The sequence below is a fragment of the Schistocerca cancellata genome, unplaced genomic scaffold (assembly GCF_023864275.1).
Source record: "Schistocerca cancellata isolate TAMUIC-IGC-003103 unplaced genomic scaffold, iqSchCanc2.1 HiC_scaffold_795, whole genome shotgun sequence".
NCBI classification, from domain to species: domain Eukaryota; kingdom Metazoa; phylum Arthropoda; class Insecta; order Orthoptera; family Acrididae; genus Schistocerca; species Schistocerca cancellata.
The window spans coordinates 1-20,323 of NW_026046806.1; the positions used below are offsets into that span (position 1 = coordinate 1).

The following is a 20,323-nucleotide window of genomic DNA, read 5'->3' on the forward strand; positions in this document are numbered from 1 at the left end:
TGCTGCTTTCGCAAGGAGGGCTGACTTCGCAAGGAGTGCTGCCTTCCCAAGGAGTGCTGCCTTTGCAAGGAGCGCTGCCATCGCAAGGAGTGCTGCCTTCGCTACGGATGCTGCCTTCGCAAGGAGGACTGCCTTCGCAAAGAGGGCTGCCTTCGCAGGGAGTGCTGCCTTCGCAAGGGGTAATGCCTTCGCCAGTAGTTCTGCTTTTGCAGGGAGTACTGCCTTTGCAAGGAGTGCTGCCTTCCAAGGAGTGCTGCCTTCGCAAGTAGTGCTCCCTTCGCAAAGAGTGCTGTCTTCGCAAGGAGTGCTGCTTTCGCAATGAGGGCTGCCTTCGCTAGGAGTGCTGCCTTCGCAAGGAGTGCTGCCTTCGCAAGGAGTGCTGCCTTCGCAAGGAGTGCTGCCTTCGCAAGGAGTGCAGCCTTTGCAAGGAGTGCTGCCTTCGCAAGGAGTGCTGCCTTCCCAAGGAGTGCTGCCTTAGGACAGAGTGCTGCCTTCGCTAGGTGTGCTGCCTTCGTACGGAGTGCAGCCTTCGCAAGGAGTGCTGCCTTCGCAAGGAGTGCTGCCTTTGCACAAATTGCTGCCGCCGCACGGAGCGCAGCATACGCACAGAGTGCTGCCTTCGCAAGAGGTGCTGCCTTCGCAGGGAGTGCTGCCTTCGCATGGGGTGGCGCCTTCGCAAGGAGTGCTGCCTTCGCAGGGAGTGCTGCCTTTGCAAGGAGTGTTGACTTCGCAAGGAGTGCTGCGTTCACAACGAGTGCTGCCTTCGCAAGGAGTGCTGCCTTCGCAAGGAGTGTTGCCTTCGCATGTAGTACTGCCTTCGCAAGGAGTGCTGCCTTCGCAAGGAGTGCTTCCTTCCAAGGAGTGCTGCCTTCGCTAGAAGTGCTAACTTCGCGCGGAGGGCTGCCTTCGCAAGGAGGGCTCCCTTCGCAGGGAGTGCTGCTTCGCAAGGGGTAATGCCTTTGCAAGTGCTGCTGCCTTCGCAGGGAGTACTGCCTTTGCAACGAGTGCTGCCTTCCAATGAGTGTTGCCTTTGCAAGGAGTGCTGCCTTCGCAAGGAGTGCTGCCTTCACAAGGAGTGCTGCCTTCGCAACGAGGCCTGCCTTTGTAGGGAGTGTTGTCTTCGCAAGGGGTTTTGTCTTCGCCAGTAGTGCTGCCTTTGCAAGGATTGCTGCCTTCGCAGGGAGAAATGCCTTCGCAAGGAGTGCTGCCTTCGCAAGGAGTGCTGCCTTTGCACAGAGTGCTGCCTTTGCAGGGAGTGCTGCCTTTGCACATAGTGCTGCCTCCGCAAGGAGTGCTCCCTTTGCATGAACTGTTGCCTTCGCAAGGAGTGCTGCCTTCGCAAGGAGTGCTGCCTTTGCAAGGAGTGCTGTCTTCGCTAGGAGTGCTGCCTTCGCTAGGAGTGCTGCCTTCGCAGGGAGTGCTGCCTACGCAGGGAGTGCTGCCTTCGCAAGGAGAGCTGCCTTCGCAAGGAAAGCTGCTCTTGCAAGGAGTGCTGCCTTCCAAGGAGTGCTGCCTTCGCTAGAAGTGCTGCCTTCGCACGGAGGGCTGCCTTCGCAAGGAGGGCTCCCTTCGCAGGGAGTGCTGCCTTCGCAAGGGGTAATACCTTCGCAAGTACTGCTGCCTTCGCAGGGAGTACTGCCTTTGCAACGAGTGCTGCCTTCCAATGAGTGCTGCCTTTGCAAGGAGTGCTGCCTTCGCTTGGGGTGGTGCCTTCGCAAGGAGTGCTGCCTTCGCAAGGAGTGCTGCCTTCGCTAGGAGTGCTGCCCTTCTAAGGAGAGCTGGTTCCGCAAGGAGTGCTGCCATCGCTAGGAGTGCTGCTTTCGGAAGGAGGGCTGACTTCGCAAGGAGTGCTGCCTTCCCAATGAGTGCTGCCTTTGCAAGGAGTGCTGCCTTCGCACGGAGTGCAGCCTTCGCATGGAGTGCTGCTTTTGCTCAGAGTGCTGCCTTCGCAAGGAGTGCAGCCTTCGCAAGGAGTGCAGCCTTCGCAAGGAGTGCAGCCTTCGCAAGGAATGCTGCCTTCGCAAGGAGTGCTGCCTTCGCAAGGATTGCTGCCTTCACATGGACTGTTGCCTTCGCAAGGAGTGCTGCCTTTGCAAGGATTGCTGCCTTCGCAAGGAGTGCTGCCTTCGCTAGGAGTGCTGCCTTCGCTAGGAGTGCTGCCTTCGCAGGGAGTGCTGCCTATGCAGGGAGTGCTGCCTTCGCAAGGAGAGCTGCCTTCACAAGGAATGCTGCCTTCGCAAGGAGTGCAGCCTTCGCAAGGAGTGCTGCTTTCGCACGGGGTGCAGCCTTCGCACATAGTGCTGCCTTCACACGGAGTGCTTTTTTTGACAGAGTGCTGCCTTCGCAAGGAGGGCTGCCTTCGCAGGGAGTGCTGCCTACGCAGGGAGTGCTGCCTTCGCAGGGAGTGGTGCCTTCGCAAGGAGTGCTGCCTTCGCAAGGAGTGCTGCCTTCGCACGGAGTGCAGCCTTCGCATGTAATGCTGCCTTCACACGGAGTGCTTCCTTTGACAGAGTGCTGCCTTCGCAAGGAGGGCTGCCTTCGCAAAGAGTGCTGCCTTCGCAAGGAGTGCAGCCTTTGCATAGAGTGCTGCCTTTGCAGGGAGTGCTGCCTTTGCACAGAGTGCTGCCACCGCAAGAAGTGCTGCCTTTGCATGGACTGTTGCCTTCGCAAGGAGTGCTGCCTTTGCAAGGAGTGCTGCCTATGCAAGGAGTGCTGCCTTCGCAAGGAGTGCTGCCTTCACAAGGAGTGCTGCCTTCGCTAGGAGTGCTGCCTTCGCTAGGAGTGCTGCATTCGCAGGGAGTGCTCCCTACGCAGGGAGTGCTGCCTTCGCAAGGAGTGCTGCCTTCGCAAGGAGTGCTGCCTTCGCAAGGAGTGCTGCCTTCGCAAGGAGTGCTGCCTTTGCAAGGAGTGCTGCCTTCGCAAGGAGTGCTGCCTTCACAAGGAGTGCTGCCTTCGCTAGGAGTGCTGCCTTCGCTAGGAGTGCTGCATTCGCAGGGAGTGCTGCCTTCGCAAGGAGTGCTGCCTTCGCAAGGAGTGCTGCCTTCACAAGGAGTGCTGCCTTCGCATGGAGTGCAGCCTTCGCACGTAGTGCTGCCTTCGCACGGAGTGCTGCCTATGCACAGAGATCTGCATTCGCAGGGAGTTGTGCCTTTGCAAGAAGTGCTGCCTTCGCAAGGAGTGCTGTCTTCGCTAGGAGTGCTGCCTTCGCAAGGAGTGCTGCCTTCGCAAGGAGTGCAGCCTTCGCACGGAGTGCAGCCTTCGCACGTAGTGCTGCCTTCCCACGGAGTGCTGCCTTTGCACAGAGATCTGCATTCGCAGGGTGTGGTGCCTTCGCAAGAAGTGCTGCCTTCGCAAGGTGTGCTGCCATCGCTAGGAGTGCTGCCTTCAAAAGGAGTGCTGCCTTCGCAAGGAGTGCTGCCTTCGCTAGGAGTGTTGTCTTCGCAAGGAGGGCTGCCTTCGAGAGGAGGGCTACCTTCGCAGGGAGTGCTGCCTTTGCAAGGGGTAATGCATTCGCAAGTGGTGCAGCCTTCTCCGGGAGTACTACCTTTGCAACGAGTGCTGCCTCCCAATGAGTGCTGCCTTCGCAAGGAGTGCTGCCTTCGCAAGGAGTGCTGCCTTCGCAAGGAGTGCTGCATTCGCAAGGAGTGCTGCCTTCGCAATGAGGGCTGCCTTTGCAGGGAGTTCTGCCTTCGCAAGGGGTGGTGCCTTCACAAGGAGTGCTGCCTTTGCAAGGAGTGCTGCCTTTGCAAGGAGTGCTGCCTTCGCAAGGAGTGCTGCCTTCGCAAGGAGTGCTGCCTCCGCAAGGAGTGCTGCCTTCGCTAGGAGTGCTGCCCTTCTAAGGAGAGCTGGCTTCGCAAGGAGTGCTGCCATCGCTAGGAGTCCTGCTTTCGCAAGGAGGGCTGACTTCGCAGGGAGTGCTGCGTTTGCAAGGAGTGCTGCCTTCGCAAGGAGTGGTGCCTTCGCAAGGAGTGCTGCCTTCGCAAGGAGTGCTGCCTTCTCAAGGAGTGCTGCATTCGCAAGGAGTCCTGCTTTCGCAAGGAGGGCTGCCTTCGCAAGAAGTGCTGCCTTCGCAAGGGGTAATGCCTTCGCAAGTAGTTCTGCTTTCGCAGGGAGTACTGCCTTTGCAAGGAGTGCTGCCTTCCAAGGAGTGCTGCCTTCCCAAGGAGTGCTCCCTTCGCAAAGAGTGCTGCCTTCGCAAGGAGTGCTGCCTTCGCAAGGAGTGCTGCCTTTGCAAGGAGTGCTGCCTTCGCAAGGAGTACTGCCTTCCCAAGGAGTGATGCCCTGGGACAGAGTGCTGCCTTCCCTAGGAGTGTTGCCTTCGTACAGAGTGCAGCCTTCGCAAGGAGTGCTGCCTTCGCAGGGTGTGCTGCCTTTGCAAGGAGTACTTCCTTCGCAAGGAGTGCTGCCTTCGCAAGGAGTGCTGCCTTCGCCAGCAGTGTTGCCTTCGCAAGGAGTGCTGCGATCGGAAGGCGTGGTGCCTCCGCAAGGAATGCTGCCTTCGCAAGGAGTGCTGCCTTTGCAAGGAGTACTGCCTTCTCAAGGAGTGCTGCCTTCGCAAGGAGTGCTGCCTTCGCTAGGAGTGCTGCCCTCACAAGGAGTGCTGCATTCACAAGGAGTGCTGCCTCTGCAAGGAGTGCTGCTTTCGCAAGGAGTACTGCCTTCGCAAGGAGTACTGCATTCGCAAGGAGTGCTGCCTTCACAAGGAGTGCTGCCTTCGCTAGGAGTGCTGTCTTCGCAAGGAGGGCTGCCTTCGAGAGGAGGGCTTCCTTCGCAGGGAGTGCTGCCTTCGCAAGGAGTGCTGCCTTCGCAAGGAGTGCTGCCTTTGCAAGGAGTGCTGCCTTCGCAAGGAGGGCTGCCTTCGCAGGGAGTGCTGCCTTCGCAAGGGGTAATGCCTTCGCAGGGAGTGCTGCCTTCGCAAGGGGTGGTGCCTTCGGAAGGAGTGTTGCATTCGCAAGGAGTGCTGCATTCACAAGGAGTGCTGCCTCTGCAAGGAGTGCTGCTTTCGCAAGGAGTACTGCCTTCGCAAGGAGTACTGCATTCGCAAGGAGTGCTGCCTTCACAAGGAGTGCTGCCTTCGCTAGGAGTGCTGTCTTCGCAAGGAGGGCTGCCTTCGAGAGGAGGGCTTCCTTCGCAGGGAGTGCTGCCTTCGCAAGGGGTAATGCCTTCGCAAGTAGTGCTGCCTTCTCAGGGAGTACTGCCTTTGAACGAGTGCTGCCTTCCAATGAGTGCTGCCTTCGCAAGGAGTGCTGCCTTCGCAAGGAGTGCTGCCTTCGCAAGGAGTGCTGCCTTCGCAAGGAGTGCTGCCTTCGCAAGGAGTGCTGCCTTCGCAAGGAGTGCTGCCTTTGCAATGAGGGCTGCCTTTGCAGGGAGTGCTGCCTTCGCAAGGGGTGGTGCCTTCGCAAGGAGTGCTGCCTTCGCAAGGAGTGCTGCCTTCGCAAGGAGTGCTGCCTTCGCAAGGAGTGCTGCCTTCGCAATGAGGGCTGCCTTTCTGGGAGTGCTGCCTTCGCAAGGGGTGGTGCCTTCGCAAGGGGTGCTGCCTTTGCAAGGAGTGCTGCCTTCGCAAGGAGATATGCCTTCGCAAGGAGTGCTGCCTTCGCTAGGAGTGCTGCCCTTCTAAGGAGAGCTGCCTTCGCAAGGAGTGCTGCCTTCGCTAGGAGTGCTGCTTTCGCAAGGAGGGCTGCCTTCATAGGGAGTGCTGCCTTTGCAGGGAGTGCTGCCTTCGCAAGGAGTGGTGCCTTCACAAGAAGTGCTGCCTTCACAGGGAGTGCTGCATCCGCAAGGAGTGCTGCCTTCGCAAGGTGTGCTGCCTTCGCAAGGAGTGCTGCCTTTGCAAGGAGCGCTGCCATCGCAATGAGTGCTGCCTTCGCTAGGAGTGCTGCCTTCGCAAGGAGGGCTGCCTTCGCAAAGAGGGCTGCCTTCGCAGGGAGTGCTGCCTTCGCAAGGGGTAATGCCTTCGCCAGTAGTTCTGCTTTCGCAGGGAGTACTGCCTTTGCAAGGAGTGCTGCCTTCCAAGGAGTGCTGCCTTCGCAAAGAGTGCTCCCTTCGCAAAGAGTGCTGTCTTCGCAAGGAGTGCTGCTTTCGCAATGAGGGCTGCCTTCGCTAGGAGTGCTGCCTTCGCAAGGAGTGCTGCTTTCGCAAGGAGTTCTGCCTTCGCAAGGAGTGCTGCCTTCGCACAGAGTGCAGCCTTCGCACATAGTGCTGCTTTCACATGGAGTGCTTCCTTTGACAGAGTGCTGCCTTCGCAAGTCGTGCTGCCTTCGCAAGGAGTGCTGCCTTCGCAGGGAGTGTTGCCTTTGCAAGGAGTGTTGCCTTCGCAACGAGTGCTGCGTTCACAACGAGTGCTGCCTTCGCAAGGAGTGCTGCCTTCGCAAGGAGTGTTGCCTTCGCAAGTAGTACTGCCTTCGCAAGGAGTGCTGCCTTCGCAAGGAGTGCTTCCTTCCAAGGAGTGCTGCCTTCGCTAGAAGTGCTAACTTCGCACGGAGGGCTGCCTTCGCAAGAAGGGCTCCCTTCGCAGAGAGTGCTGCTTTGCAAGGGGTAATGCCTTTGCAAGTGCTGCTGCCTTCGCAGGGAGTACTGCCTTTGCAACGAGTGCTGCCTTCCAATGAGTGCTGCCTTTGCAAGGAGTGCTGCCTTTGCAAGGAGTGCTGCCTTCGCAAGGAGTGCTGCCTTCGCAAGGAGTGCTGCCTTCGCAACGAGGGCTGCCTTTGTACGGAGTGCTGTCTTCGCAAGGGGTTTTGTCTTCGCCAGGAGTGCTGCCTTTGCAAGGAGTGCTGCCTTTGCAAGGAGTGCTGCCTTTGCAAGGAGTGCTGCCTTCGCAAGGAGAAATGCCTTCGCAAGGAGTGCTGCCTTCGCAAGGAGTGCTGCCTTTGCACAGAGTGCTGCCTTTGCAGGGAGTGCTGCCATTGCACAGAGTGCTGCCTCCGCAAGGAGTGCTCCCTTTGCATGAACTGTTGCCTTCGCAAGGAGTGCTGCCTTCACAAGGAGTGGTGCCTTCGCAAGGAGTGCTGCCTTCGCAAGGAGTGCTGCCTTCTCAAGGAGTGCTGCATTCGCAAGGAGTCCTGTTTTCGCAAGGAGGGCTGCCTTCGCAAGAAGTGCTGCCTTCGCAAGGGGTAATGCCTTCGCAAGTAGTTCTGCTTTCGCAGGGAGTACTGCCTTTGCAAGGAGTGCTGCCTTCCAAGGAGTGCTGCCTTCCCAAGGAGTGCTCCCTTCGCAAAGAGTGCTGCCTTCGCAAGGAGTGCTGCCTTCGCAAGGAGTGCTGCCTTTGCAAGGAGTGCTGCCTTCGCAAGGAGTACTGCCTTCCCAAGGAGTGCTGCCCTGGGACAGAGTGCTGCCTTCCCTAGGAGTGTTGCCTTCGTACAGAGTGCAGCCTTCGCAAGGAGTGCTGCCTTCGCAGGGTGTGCTGCCTTTGCAAGGAGTACTTCCTTCGCAAGGAGTGCTGCCTTCGCAAGGAGTGCTGCCTTCGCCAGCAGTGTTGCCTTCGCAAGGAGTGCTGCGATCGGAAGGCGTGGTGCCTCCGCAAGGAATGCTGCCTTCGCAAGGAGTGCTGCCTTTGCAAGGAGTACTGCCTTCTCAAGGAGTGCTGCCTTCGCAAGGAGTGCTGCCTTCGCTAGGAGTGCTGCCCTCACAAGGAGTGCTGCATTCACAAGGAGTGCTGCCTCTGCAAGGAGTGCTGCTTTCGCAAGGAGTACTGCCTTCGCAAGGAGTACTGCATTCGCAAGGAGTGCTGCCTTCACAAGGAGTGCTGCCTTCGCTAGGAGTGCTGTCTTCGCAAGGAGGGCTGCCTTCGAGAGGAGGGCTTCCTTCGCAGGGAGTGCTGCCTTCGCAAGGAGTGCTGCCTTCGCAAGGAGTGCTGCCTTTGCAAGGAGTGCTGCCTTCGCAAGGAGGGCTGCCTTCGCAGGGAGTGCTGCCTTCGCAAGGGGTAATGCCTTCGCAGGGAGTGCTGCCTTCGCAAGGGGTGGTGCCTTCGGAAGGAGTGTTGCATTCGCAAGGAGTGCTGCATTCACAAGGAGTGCTGCCTCTGCAAGGAGTGCTGCTTTCGCAAGGAGTACTGCCTTCGCAAGGAGTACTGCATTCGCAAGGAGTGCTGCCTTCACAAGGAGTGCTGCCTTCGCTAGGAGTGCTGTCTTCGCAAGGAGGGCTGCCTTCGAGAGGAGGGCTTCCTTCGCAGGGAGTGCTGCCTTCGCAAAGGGTAATGCCTTCGCAAGTAGTGCTGCCTTCTCAGGGAGTACTGCCTTTGAACGAGTGCTGCCTTCCAATGAGTGCTGCCTTCGCAAGGAGTGCTGCCTTCGCAAGGAGTGCTGCCTTCGCAAGGAGTGCTGCCTTCGCAAGGAGTGCTGCCTTCGCAAGGAGTGCTGCCTTCGCAAGGAGTGCTGCCTTTGCAAGGAGTGCTGCCTTCGCAAGGAGTGCTGCCTTTGCAATGAGGGCTGCCTTTGCAGGGAGTGCTGCCTTCACAAGGGGTGGTGCCTTCGCAAGGAGTGCTGCCTTCGCAAGGAGTGCTGCCTTCGCAAGGAGTGCTGCCTTCGCAAGGAGTGCTGCCTTCGCAATGAGGGCTGCCTTTCTGGGAGTGCTGCCTTCGCAAGGGGTGGTGCCTTCGCAAGGGGTGCTGCCTTTGCAAGGAGTGCTGCCTTCGCAAGGAGCTATGCCTTCGCAAGGAGTGCTGCCTTCGCTAGGAGTGCTGCCCTTCTAAGGAGAGCTGCCTTCGCAAGGAGTGCTGCCTTCGCTAGGAGTGCTGCTTTCGCAAGGAGGGCTGCCTTCATAGGGAGTGCTGCCTTTGCAGGGAGTGCTGCCTTCGCAAGGAGTGGTGCCTTCACAAGAAGTGCTGCCTTCACAGGGAGTGCTGCATCCGCAAGGAGTGCTGCCTTCGCAAGGTGTGCTGCCTTCGCAAGGAGTGCTGCCTTTGCAAGGAGCGCTGCCATCGCAATGAGTGCTGCCTTCGCTAGGAGTGCTGCCTTCGCAAGGAGGGCTGCCTTCGCAAAGAGGGCTGCCTTCGCAGGGAGTGCTGCCTTCGCAAGGGGTAATGCCTTCGCCAGTAGTTCTGCTTTCGCAGGGAGTACTGCCTTTGCAAGGAGTGCTGCCTTCCAAGGAGTGCTGCCTTCGCAAGGAGTGCTCCCTTCGCAAAGAGTGCTGTCTTCGCAAGGAGTGCTGCTTTCGCAATGAGGGCTGCCTTCGCTAGGAGTGCTGCCTTCGCAAGGAGTGCTGCTTTCGCAAGGAGTGCTGCCTTCGCAAGGAGTGCTGCCTTCGCACAGAGTGCAGCCTTCGCACATAGTGCTGCTTTCACATGGAGTGCTTCCTTTGACAGAGTGCTGCCTTCGCAAGGAGTGCTGCCTTCGCAAGGAGTGCTGCCTTCGCAGGGAGTGTTGCCTTTGCAAGGAGTGTTGCCTTCGCAACGAGTGCTGCGTTCACAACGAGTGCTGCCTTCGCAAGGAGTGCTGCCTTCGCAAGGAGTGTTGCCTTCGCAAGTAATACTGCCTTCGCAAGGAGTGCTGCCTTCGCAAGGAGTGCTTCCTTCCAAGGAGTGCTGCCTTCGCTAGAAGTGCTAACTTCGCACGGAGGGCTGCCTTCGCAAGAAGGGCTCCCTTCGCAGAGAGTGCTGCTTTGCAAGGGGTAATGCCTTTGCAAGTGCTGCTGCCTTCGCAGGGAGTACTGCCTTTGCAACGAGTGCTGCCTTCCAATGAGTGCTGCCTTTGCAAGGAGTGCTGCCTTTGCAAGGAGTGCTGCCTTCGCAAGGAGTGCTGCCTTCGCAAGGAGTGCTGCCTTCGCAACGAGGGCTGCCTTTGTAGGGAGTGCTGTCTTCGCAAGGGGTTTTGTCTTCGCCAGGAGTGCTGCCTTTGCAAGGAGTGCTGCCTTTGCAAGGAGTGCTGCCTTTGCAAGGAGTGCTGCCTTCGCAAGGAGAAATGCCTTCGCAAGGAGTGCTGCCTTCGCAAGGAGTGCTGCCTTTGCACAGAGTGCTGCCTTTGCAGGGAGTGCTGCCATTGCACAGAGTGCTGCCTCCGCAAGGAGTGCTCCCTTTGCATGAACTGTTGCCTTCGCAAGGAGTGCTGCCTTCGCAAGGAGTGCTGCCTTTGCAAGGAGTGCTGCCTTCGCAAGGAGTGCTGCCTTCGCAAGGAGTGCTGCCTTCGCAAGGAGTGCTGCCTTCACAGTGAGTGCTGCCTTTGCATAGAGTGCTGCCTTCACGCGGAATGCTGCCTTCGCTACGAGTGATGCCTTCGCACGTAGTGCTGCCTTCGCAAGGAGTGCTGCCTTCGCAAGGAGTGCTGCCTTCGCAAGGAGTGCTGCCTTTGCACAGAGTGCTGCCTTTGCACAGAGTGCTGACTTTGCACAGAGTGCTGCCTTTGCACAGAGTGCTGCCTTTGCACAGAGTTCTGCCTTTGCACAGAGTGCTGCCTTTGCACAGAGTGCTGCGTTTGCACAGAGTGCTGCCTTTGCTAGGAGTGCTGCCTTTGCTAGGAGTGCTGCCTTGGCAGGGAGTGCTGGCTTCGCACGGAGTGTTGCCTTCGCTAAGAGTGCTGCCTTCGCTAGGAGTGCTGCCTTCGCGCGGAGTGCTGCCTTCGCTAGGAGTGTTGCCTTCGCACGTAGTGCTGCCTTCGCAAGGAGTGCTGCCTTCGCAAGGAGTGCTGCCTTCGCAAGGAGTGCTGCCTTTGCACAGAGTGCTGCCTTTGCACAGAGTGCTGCCTTTGCACAGAGTGCTGCCTAAGCACAGAGTGCTGCCTGTGCACAGAGTGCTGCCTTTGCACAGAGTGCTGCCTTCGCAAGGAGTGCTGCCTTCGCAGCGAGTGCTGCCTTTGCACAGAGTGCTGCCTTCGCAAGGAGTGCTGCCTTAGCAAGGAGTGCTGCCTTCGCAAGGAGTGCTGCCTTTGCACAGAGTGCTGCCTTCGCAAGGAGTGCTTCCTTCGCAAGGAGTGCAGCCTTCGCAAGGAGTGATGCCTTCGCAAGGAGTGCTTCCTTCCAAGAAGTGCTGCCTTCGCAAGGAGTGCTGCCTTCGCAAGGAGTGCTGTCTTTGCAAGGAGTGCTGCCTGCGCACGGAGTGCTGACTTTGCACAGAGGGCTGCCTTTGCAAGGAGTGCTGCCTTTGCACACAGTGCTGCTTTCGCAAGGAGTGCTGCTTTCGCAAGGAGTGCTGCTTTCGCAAGGAGTGCTGCCTTCGCAAGGAGTGCTGCCTTTGCTAGGAGTGCTGCCTTCGCAGGGAGTGCTGCCTTCGCAGGGAATGCTGCCTTCGCTAGGAGTGCTGCATTCGCTAGGAGTGCTGCCTTCGCTAGGAGTGGTGCCTTCGCTAGGAGTGGTGCCTTCGCTAAAAGTGGTGCCTTCGCTAGGAGTGGTGCTTTCGCTAGGAGTGCTGCCTTCACACGGAGTGCTGCCTTCGCAAGGAGTGCTCCCTTTGCATGAACTGTTGCCTTCGCAAGGAGTGCTGCCTTCGCAAGGAGTGGTGCCTTCGCAAGGAGTGCTGCCTTCGCAAGGAGTGCTGCCTTCACACGGAGTGCTGCCTTTGCTAGGAGTGCTGCCTTCACAGGGAGTGCTGCCTTCGCTTGGATTGCCGCCTCCGCACGGAGTGCTGCTTTCGCTGGGAGTGATGCCATCGCATGTAGTGCTGCCTTCGCAAGGAGTGCTGCCTTGGCACAGTGTGCTGCCTTCGCAAGGGTTGCTGCCTTTGCACAGAATGCTGCCTTCGCAAGGAGTGCTGCCTTCGCAAGGAGTGCTGCCTTCGCAGGGAATACTGCCTTTGCAAGGAGTGCTGCATTCCAAGTAGTGCTGCCTGCAAAAGGAGCGCTGCCTTCACAAGGAGTGCTGCCTTCGCAAGGAGTGCTGCCTTCGCAAGGAGTGTTCCCTTCGCACGGAGTGCTGCCTTCGCACGGAGTGCTGCCTTCCCACGGAGTGCTGCCTTTGCGCAGAGAGCTGCATTCGCAGGGTGTGGTGCCTTCGCATGAAGTGCTGCCTTCGCAAGGTGTGCAGCCTTCGCTAGGAGTGCTGCCTTCAAAAGGAGTGCTGCCTTCGCAAGGAGTACCGCCTTCGAAAGGAGTGCTGCCTTCACAAGGAGTGCTGCCTTCGCTAGGAGTGTTGTCTTCGCACTGAGAGCTGCCTTCGAGAGGAGGGCTGCCATCGCAGGGAGTGCTGCCTTCGCAAGGGGTCATGCATTTTCAAGTAGTGCTGCCTTCTCAGGGAGTACTGCCTTTGCAACGAGTGCTGCCTCCCAATGAGTGCTGCCTCCCAATGAGTTCTGCCTTCGCAAGGGGTGGTGCCTTCACAAGGAGTGCTGCCTTTGCAAGGAGTGCTGCCTTCGCAAGAAGAGCTGCCTTCGCTAGCAGTTCTGCCCTTCTAAGGAGAGCTGGCTTCGCAAGGAGTGCTGATATCGCTAGGAGTCCTGCTTTTGCAAGGAGGGCTGACTTCGCAGGGAGTGCTGCCTTTGCAAGGAGTGCTGCCTTCGCAAGGAGTGGTGCCTTCGCAAGGAGTGCTGCCTTCGCAGGGAGTGCTGCATCCGCAAGGAGTGCTGCCTTCGCAAGGTGTGCTGCCTTCAGAAGAAGTGCTGCCTTTGCAAGGAACGCTGCCATCACAAGGAGTGCTGCCTTTGCAAGGAGTGCTGCCTTCGCAAGGAGTGCTGCCTTCGCAAGGAGCGCTGCATTCGCAAGGAGTCCTGCTTTCGCAAGGAGGGTTGCCTTCGCAGGGAGTGCTGCCTTCGCAAGGGGTAATGCCTTCGCAAGTAGTTCTGCTTTCGCAGGGAGTGCTGCCTTCGCTAGGAGTGCTGTCTTCGCAAGGAGGGCTGCCTTCGAGAGGAGGGCTGCCTTCGCAGGGAGTGCTGCCTTCGCAAGGGGTAATGCCTTCGCCAGTAGTGCTGCCTTCTCAGGGAGTACTGCCTTTGAACGAGTGCTGCCTTCCAATGACTGCTGCCTTTGCAAGGAGTGCTGCCTTCGCAAGGAGTGCTGCCTTCGCAAGGAGTGCTGCCTTCGCAAGGAGTGCTGAATTCGCAATGAGCGCTACCTCTGCAGGGAGTGCTGCCTTCGCAAGGGGTGGTGCCTTCGCAAGGAGTGCTGCCTTCGCAAGGAGTGCTGCCTTCGCAAGGAGTGCTGCCTTCACAAGGAGTGCTGCCTTCGCAATGAGGGTGCCTTTGCTGGGAGTGCTGCCTTCGCAAGGGGTGGTGCCTTCGCAAGCAGTGCTGCCTTCGCAAGGAGTGCTGCCTTTGCAAGGAGTGCTGCCTTCGCAAGGAGATATGCCTTGGCAAGGAGTGCTGCCTTCGCTAGGAGTGCTGCCCTTCTAAGGAGAGCTGCCTTCGCAAGGAGTGCTGCCTTCGCTAGGAGTGCTGCTTTCGCAAGGAGGGCTGCCTTCGCAGGGAGTGCTGCCTTTGCAGGGAGTGCTGCCTTCGCAAGGAGTGGTGCCTACGCAAGGAGTGCTGCCTTCACAGGGAGTGCTGCATCCGCAAGGAGTGCTGCCTTAGCAAGGTGTGCTGCCTGTGCAAGGAGTGCTGCCTTTGCAAGGAGCGCTGCCATCGCAAGGAGTGCTGCCTTCGCTAGGAGTGCTGCCTTCGCAACGAGGGCTGCCTTCGCAAAGCGGGCTGCCTTCGCAGGGAGTGCTGCCTTCGCAAGGAGTAATGCCTACGCAAGTAGTTCTGCTTTTGCAGGGAGTACTGCCTTTGCAAGGAGTGCTGCCTTCCAAGGAGTGCTGCCTTCCAAGGAGTGCTGCCTTCGTAAGGAGTGCTCCCTTCGCAAGGAGTGCTGCCTTCACAAGGAGTGCTGCCTTCGCAATGAGGGTTGCCTTCGCAGGGAGTGCTGTCTTCACATGGGGTGGTGCCTTCGCAAGGTATGCTGCCTTCGCAGGGAGTGCTGTTTTTGCACAGAGTGCTGCCTTTGCACGGAGTGCTGTCTCTGCACGGAAGGCAACAATCGCAAGTAGTGCTTACTTTGCACGGTATGCTGCCTTTGCAAGTAGTTCTGCCTTCGCAAAGAGTGCTGCCTTTGCAAGGAGTGCTGCCTTCGCAAGGAGTGCTTCCTTCACAAAGAGGGCTGCCTCAGCAAGGATTGCTGCCTTCGCAGGGAGTGCTGCCCTCGCAAGGAGTGGTGTCTATGCAGATAGTGCTGCCTTCGCACAGGTTGCTGCCTTTGCAAGGAGTGCTGCCTTCGCAAGAAGAAATGCCTTCGCAAGGAGTGCTGCCTTCGCAATGAGGGCTGCCTTCTCTAGGAGTGCTGCCTTGGCAAGGAGTGCTGCCTTCGCAAGGAGTGCTGCCTTCGCAAGGAGTGCTGCCTTCGCAAGGAGTGCTGCCTTCACACGGAGTGCAGCCTTCGCACATAGTGCTGCCTTCACACGGAGTGCTTCCTTTGACAGAGTGCTGCCTTTGCAAGGAGTGCTGCCTTCGCAAGGAGTGCTGCCTTCGCAAGGAGTGCAGCCTTCGCAAGGAGTGCTGCCTTCGCAAGGTGTGCTGCCTTCCCAAGGAGTGCTGCCTTAGGACGGAGTGCTGCCTTCGCTAGGAGTGCTGCCTTCATACGGAGTGCAGCTTGCGCAAGGAGTGTTGCCTTCGCAAGGAGTGCTGCCTTTGCACAGATTGCTGTCTTCGCACGGATTGCAGCCTACGCACAGAGTGCTGCCTTCGCAAGGAGTGCTGCCTTCGCAGGGAGTGCTGCCTTTGCAAGGAGTGTTGCCTTCGCAAGGAGTGCTGCGTTCACAAGGAGTGCTGCCTTCGCAAGGAGTGCTGCCTTCGCAAGGAGTGTTGCCTTCGCAAGTTGTACTGCTTTCGCAAGGAGTGCTGCCTTCGCAAGGAGTGCTGCCTTCCAAGGAGTGCTGCCTTCACTAGAAGTGCTGCCTTCGCACGGAGGGCTGCCTTCGCAAGGGGTATTGCCTTCGCAAGTACTGCTGCCTTCGCAGGGAGTACTGCCTTTGCACCGAGTGCTGCCTTCCAATGAGTGCTGCCTTTGCAAGGAGTGCTGCCTTCGCAAGGAGTGCTGCCTTCGCTAGGAGTGCTGCCTTCACACAGAGTGCTGCCTTTGCACGGAGTGCTGCCTTTGCACAGAGTGCTGCCTTCACAAGGAGTGCTGCATTCGCTACGAAGTGCAGCCTTTGCAACTAGTGCTGCCTACGCAAGGAGTGCTGCCTTTGCACGGAGTGCTGCCTTTGCACAGGGTGCTGGCTTCGCAAGGAGTGCTGCCTTTGCAGGGAGTGCTGCCTTCGCTAGGAGTGCTGCCTTCACACAGAGTGCTGCCTTTGCACGGAGTGCTGCCTTTGCACGGAGTGCTGCCTTGCACGGAGTGCAGCCTTTGCACTTAGTGCAGCCTTCGCACGGGATCTGCCTTTACACAGAGTGCTGCCTTCACAAGGAATGCTGCTTTCGCATGGAGTGCTGCCTTTGGACAGAGTGCTGCCTTCGCGAGGAGTGCTGTCTTCGCAAGAAGTGCTGCCTTCACTAGGAGTGCTGCCTTCGCAGGGAGTTCTGCCTCCTTAAGGTGTGGTGCCTACGCAAGTAGTGCTGCCTTCGATGGAGTGCTGTCTTCGCACGGAGTTCAGCTTTCGCACGTAGTGCGTCCTTCGCACAGAGTGTTGCTTTTCACAGAGTGCTGCCTTCGCAAGGAGTGCAGCCTTCGCAAGGGGTGCTGCCTAAGCACGTAGTGCTGCCTTCGTGCTGAGTGCTTCTTTCAAACGGAGTGCAGCCTTCGCACGCAGTGCTGCCTTCGCAAGGAGTGCTGCCTTTGTGCAGAATGCTGCCTTCGCACGGAGTGCTGGTTCGCACAGAATGCAGCCTTTACACGTAGTGCTGCCTTCGCAGGGAGAGCTGACTTCGCATGGAGTGCTGCCTTCGCAAGGAGTGGTGCCTTCGCAAGGGGTGCTACCTTCGCACGTAGTGCTGCCTTCGCAAGGAGGGCTGCCTTCGCAGGAAGTGCTGCCTTCGCAAGAGGTAATGCCTTCGCAAGTACTGCTGCCTTCGCAGGGAGTACTGCTTTGCAACGAGTGCTGCCTTCCAATGCGTGCTGCCTTTGCAAGGAGTGCTGCCTTCGCATGGAGTGCAGCTTTCGCATGGAGTGCTGCTTTTGCTCAGAGTGCTGCCTGCGCAAGGAGTGCAGCCTTCACAAGGAGTGCAGCCTTCACAAGGAGTGCTGCCTTCGCAAGGAGTGCTGCCTTCGCAAGGAGTGCTGCCTTCGCAAGGAGTGCTGCCGTCGCAAGGGGTGCTGCCTTCGCAAGGAGTGCTTCCTTTGACAGAGTGCTGCCTTCGCAAGGAGGGCTGCCTTTGCAAAGAGTGCTGCCTTCGCAAGGAGTGCTGCCTTTGCACAGAGTGCTGCCTTTGCAGGGAGTGCTGCCTTTGCACAGAGTGCTGCCTCCGCAAGGAGTGCTGCCTTTGCATGGACTGTTGCCTTCGCAAGGAGTGCTGCCTTTGCAAGGAGTGCTGCCTTTGCAAGGAGTGCTGCCTTTGCAAGGAGTGCTGCCTTCGCTAGGAGTGCTGCCTTCGCTAGGAGTGCTACCTTCACTAGGAGTGCTGCCTTCGCGGGGAGTGCTGCCTACGCAGGGAGTGCTGCCTTCGAAAGTAGCGCTGCCTTCGCAAGGAGTGCTGCCTTCGCAAGGAGTACTGCCTTCGCAATGAGTGCTGCCTTCACAAGGAGTGCAGCCTTCGCACGTAGTGCTGCCTTCGCACGGAGTGCTGCGTTTGCAAAGAGATCTGCATTCGCATTGAGTGGTGCCTTCGCAAGAAGTGCTGCCTTCGCATGGAGTGCTGCCTTCGCTAGGAGTGCTGCCTTCGCAAGGAGTGCTGCCTTCGCAAGGGGTGCTGCCTTCGCACGGAGTGCAGCCTTTGCACGTAGTGCTGCCTTCCCACGGAGTGCTGCCTTTGCACAGATATCTGCATTCGCAGGGTGTGGTGCCTTCGCAAGAAGTGCTGCATTCGCAAGGTGTGCAGCCTTCGCTAGGAGTGCTGCCTTCAAAAGGAGTGCTGCCTTCGCAAGGAGTACTGCCTTCGAAAGGAATGCTGCCTTCGCAAGGAGTGCTGCCTTCGCTAGGAGTGTTGTCTTCGCAAGGAGGGCTGCCTTCGAGAGGAGGTCTGCCTTCCCAGGGAGTTCTGCCTTCGCAAGGGGTAATGCATTCGCAAGTAGTGCTGCCTTCTCAGGGGTACTGCCTTTGCAACGAGTGCTGCCTCCCAATGAGTACTGCCTTCGCAAGGAGTGCTGCCTTCGCAAGGAGTGCTGCCTTCGCAAGGAGTGCTGCCTTCGCAAGGAGCGCTGCCTTCGCAAGGAGTGCTGCCTTCGCAATGAGGGCTGCCTTTGCAGGGAGTGCTGCCTTCGCATGGGGTGGTGCCTTCGCAAGGAGTGCTGCCTTCGCAAGGAGTGCTGCCTTCGCTAGGAGTGCTGCCCTTCTAAGGAGAGCTGGTTCCGCAAGGAGTGCTGCCATCGCTAGGAGTGCTGCCATCGCTAGGAGTGCTGCTTTCGCAAGGAGGGCTGACTTCGCAAGGAGTGCTGCCTTCCCAAGGAGTGCTGCCTTTGCAAGGAGCGCTGCCATCGCAAGGAGTGCTGCCTTCGCTACGGATGCTGCCTTCGCAAGGAGGACTGCCTTCGCAAAGAGGGCTGCCTTCGCAGGGAGTGCTGCCTTCGCAAGGGGTAATGCCTTCGCCAGTAGTTCTGCTTTTGCAGGGAGTACTGCCTTTGCAAGGAGTGCTGCCTTCCAAGGAGTGCTGCCTTCGCAAGTAGTGCTCCCTTCGCAAAGAGTGCTGTCTTCGCAAGGAGTGCTGCTTTCGCAATGAGGGCTGCCTTCGCTAGGAGTGCTGCCTTCGCAAGGAGTGCTGCCTTCGCAAGGAGTGCTGCCTTCGCAAGGAGTGCTGCCTTCGCAAGGAGTGCAGCCTTTGCAAGGAGTGCTGCCTTCGCAAGGAGTGCTGCCTTCCCAAGGAGTGCTGCCTTAGGACAGAGTGCTGCCTTCGCTAGGTGTGCTGCCTTCGTACGGAGTGCAGCCTTCGCAAGGAGTGCTGCCTTCGCAAGGAGTGCTGCCTTTGCACAAATTGCTGCCGCCGCACGGAGCGCAGCATACGCACAGAGTGCTGCCTTCGCAAGAGGTGCTGCCTTCGCAGGGAGTGCTGCCTTCGCATGGGGTGGCGCCTTCGCAAGGAGTGCTGCCTTCGCAGGGAGTGCTGCCTTTGCAAGGAGTGTTGACTTCGCAAGGAGTGCTGCGTTCACAACGAGTGCTGCCTTCGCAAGGAGTGCTGCCTTCGCAAGGAGTGTTGCCTTCGCATGTAGTACTGCCTTCGCAAGGAGTGCTGCCTTCGCAAGGAGTGCTTCCTTCCAAGGAGTGCTGCCTTCGCTAGAAGTGCTAACTTCGCGCGGAGGGCTGCCTTCGCAAGGAGGGCTCCCTTCGCAGGGAGTGCTGCTTCGCAAGGGGTAATGCCTTTGCAAGTGCTGCTGCCTTCGCAGGGAGTACTGCCTTTGCAACGAGTGCTGCCTTCCAATGAGTGTTGCCTTTGCAAGGAGTGCTGCCTTCGCAAGGAGTGCTGCCTTCACAAGGAGTGCTGCCTTCGCAACGAGGCCTGCCTTTGTAGGGAGTGTTGTCTTCGCAAGGGGTTTTGTCTTCGCCAGTAGTGCTGCCTTTGCAAGGATTGCTGCCTTCGCAGGGAGAAATGCCTTCGCAAGGAGTGCTGCCTTCGCAAGGAGTGCTGCCTTTGCACAGAGTGCTGCCTTTGCAGGGAGTGCTGCCTTTGCACATAGTGCTGCCTCCGCAAGGAGTGCTCCCTTTGCATGAACTGTTGCCTTCGCAAGGAGTGCTGCCTTCGCAAGGAGTGCTGCCTTTGCAAGGAGTGCTGTCTTCGCTAGGAGTGCTGCCTTCGCTAGGAGTGCTGCCTTCGCAGGGAGTGCTGCCTACGCAGGGAGTGCTGCCTTCGCAAGGAGAGCTGCCTTCGCAAGGAAAGCTGCTCTTGCAAGGAGTGCTGCCTTCCAAGGAGTGCTGCCTTCGCTAGAAGTGCTGCCTTCGCACGGAGGGCTGCCTTCGCAAGGAGGGCTCCCTTCGCAGGGAGTGCTGCCTTCGCAAGGGGTAATACCTTCGCAAGTACTGCTGCCTTCGCAGGGAGTACTGCCTTTGCAACGAGTGCTGCCTTCCAATGAGTGCTGCCTTTGCAAGGAGTGCTGCCTTCGCTTGGGGTGGTGCCTTCGCAAGGAGTGCTGCCTTCGCAAGGAGTGCTGCCTTCGCTAGGAGTGCTGCCCTTCTAAGGAGAGCTGGTTCCGCAAGGAGTGCTGCCATCGCTAGGAGTGCTGCTTTCGGAAGGAGGGCTGACTTCGCAAGGAGTGCTGCCTTCCCAATGAGTGCTGCCTTTGCAAGGAGTGCTGCCTTCGCACGGAGTGCAGCCTTCGCATGGAGTGCTGCTTTTGCTCAGAGTGCTGCCTTCGCAAGGAGTGCAGCCTTCGCAAGGAGTGCAGCCTTCGCAAGGAGTGCAGCCTTCGCAAGGAATGCTGCCTTCGCAAGGAGTGCTGCCTTCGCAAGGATTGCTGCCTTCACATGGACTGTTGCCTTCGCAAGGAGTGCTGCCTTTGCAAGGATTGCTGCCTTCGCAAGGAGTGCTGCCTTCGCTAGGAGTGCTGCCTTCGCTAGGAGTGCTGCCTTCGCAGGGAGTGCTGCCTATGCAGGGAGTGCTGCCTTCGCAAGGAGAGCTGCCTTCACAAGGAATGCTGCCTTCGCAAGGAGTGCAGCCTTCGCAAGGAGTGCTGCTTTCGCACGGGGTGCAGCCTTCGCACATAGTGCTGCCTTCACACGGAGTGCTTTTTTTGACAGAGTGCTGCCTTCGCAAGGAGGGCTGCCTTCGCAGGGAGTGCTGCCTACGCAGGGAGTGCTGCCTTCGCAGGGAGTGGTGCCTTCGCAAGGAGTGCTGCCTTCGCAAGGAGTGCTGCCTTCGCACGGAGTGCAGCCTTCGCATGTAATGCTGCCTTCACACGGAGTGCTTCCTTTGACAGAGTGCTGCCTTCGCAAGGAGGGCTGCCTTCGCAAAGAGTGCTGCCTTCGCAAGGAGTGCAGCCTTTGCATAGAGTGCTGCCTTTGCAGGGAGTGCTGCCTTTGCACAGAGTGCTGCCACCGCAAGAAGTGCTGCCTTTGCATGGACTGTTGCCTTCGCAAGGAGTGCTGCCTTTGCAAGGAGTGCTGCCTATGCAAGGAGTGCTGCCTTCGCAAGGAGTGCTGCCTTCACAAGGAGTGCTGCCTTCGCTAGGAGTGCTGCCTTCGCTAGGAGTGCTGCATTCGCAGGGAGTGCTCCCTACGCAGGGAGTGCTGCCTTCGCAAGGAGTGCTGCCTTCGCAAGGAGTGCTGCCTTCGCAAGGAGTGCTGCCTTCGCAAGGAGTGCTGCCTTTGCAAGGAGTGCTGCCTTCGCAAGGAGTGCTGCCTTCACAAGGAGTGC

At 58.6% G+C, this 20,323-nt stretch overlaps 2 protein-coding genes across 2 annotated transcripts; one reads left to right on the forward strand and one right to left on the reverse strand.

Moving 5' to 3' along the window:
* Nucleotides 1–9,273: 9,273 nt before the first annotated feature.
* Nucleotides 9,274–12,125, reverse strand: LOC126143436 (uncharacterized). The gene is made up of 2 exons (XM_049915367.1): nucleotides 10,860–12,125; nucleotides 9,274–10,689 (listed from the first exon to the last, which is right to left on the reverse strand). The coding sequence occupies exons 1-2, from the start codon at nucleotides 12,123–12,125 to the stop codon at nucleotides 9,274–9,276; spliced, it is 2,682 nt and encodes an 893-aa protein (XP_049771324.1).
* Nucleotides 12,126–13,729: 1,604 nt separating this feature from the next.
* LOC126143437 (uncharacterized) lies at nucleotides 13,730–17,301 on the forward strand. Its single transcript, XM_049915368.1, has 2 exons — nucleotides 13,730–14,396; nucleotides 16,259–17,301. The coding sequence occupies exons 1-2, from the start codon at nucleotides 13,730–13,732 to the stop codon at nucleotides 17,299–17,301; spliced, it is 1,710 nt and encodes a 569-aa protein (XP_049771325.1).
* Nucleotides 17,302–20,323: the final 3,022 nt, after the last annotated feature.

Excerpts from the sequence above, each read along its gene's own strand:
- LOC126143436 (XM_049915367.1), bottom strand. The coding sequence starts at position 12,125 with ATGACCCCTTGCGAAGGCAGCACTCCCTGCGATGGCAGCCCTCCTCTC. Across the intron at positions 10,690-10,859 it reads CCTTGCGAAGGCAGCACTCT|GCAGCACTCTGTGCAAAGGC; the intron begins GTGCAAAGGCAG and ends CTCTGTGCTTAG.
- LOC126143437 (XM_049915368.1), top strand. The coding sequence starts at position 13,730 with ATGAGGGTTGCCTTCGCAGGGAGTGCTGTCTTCACATGGGGTGGTGCC. Across the intron at positions 14,397-16,258 it reads AGGAGTGCTGCCTTCGCAAG|GGAGTGCTGCCTTTGCACAG; the intron begins GTGTGCTGCCTT and ends CTGCCTTTGCAG.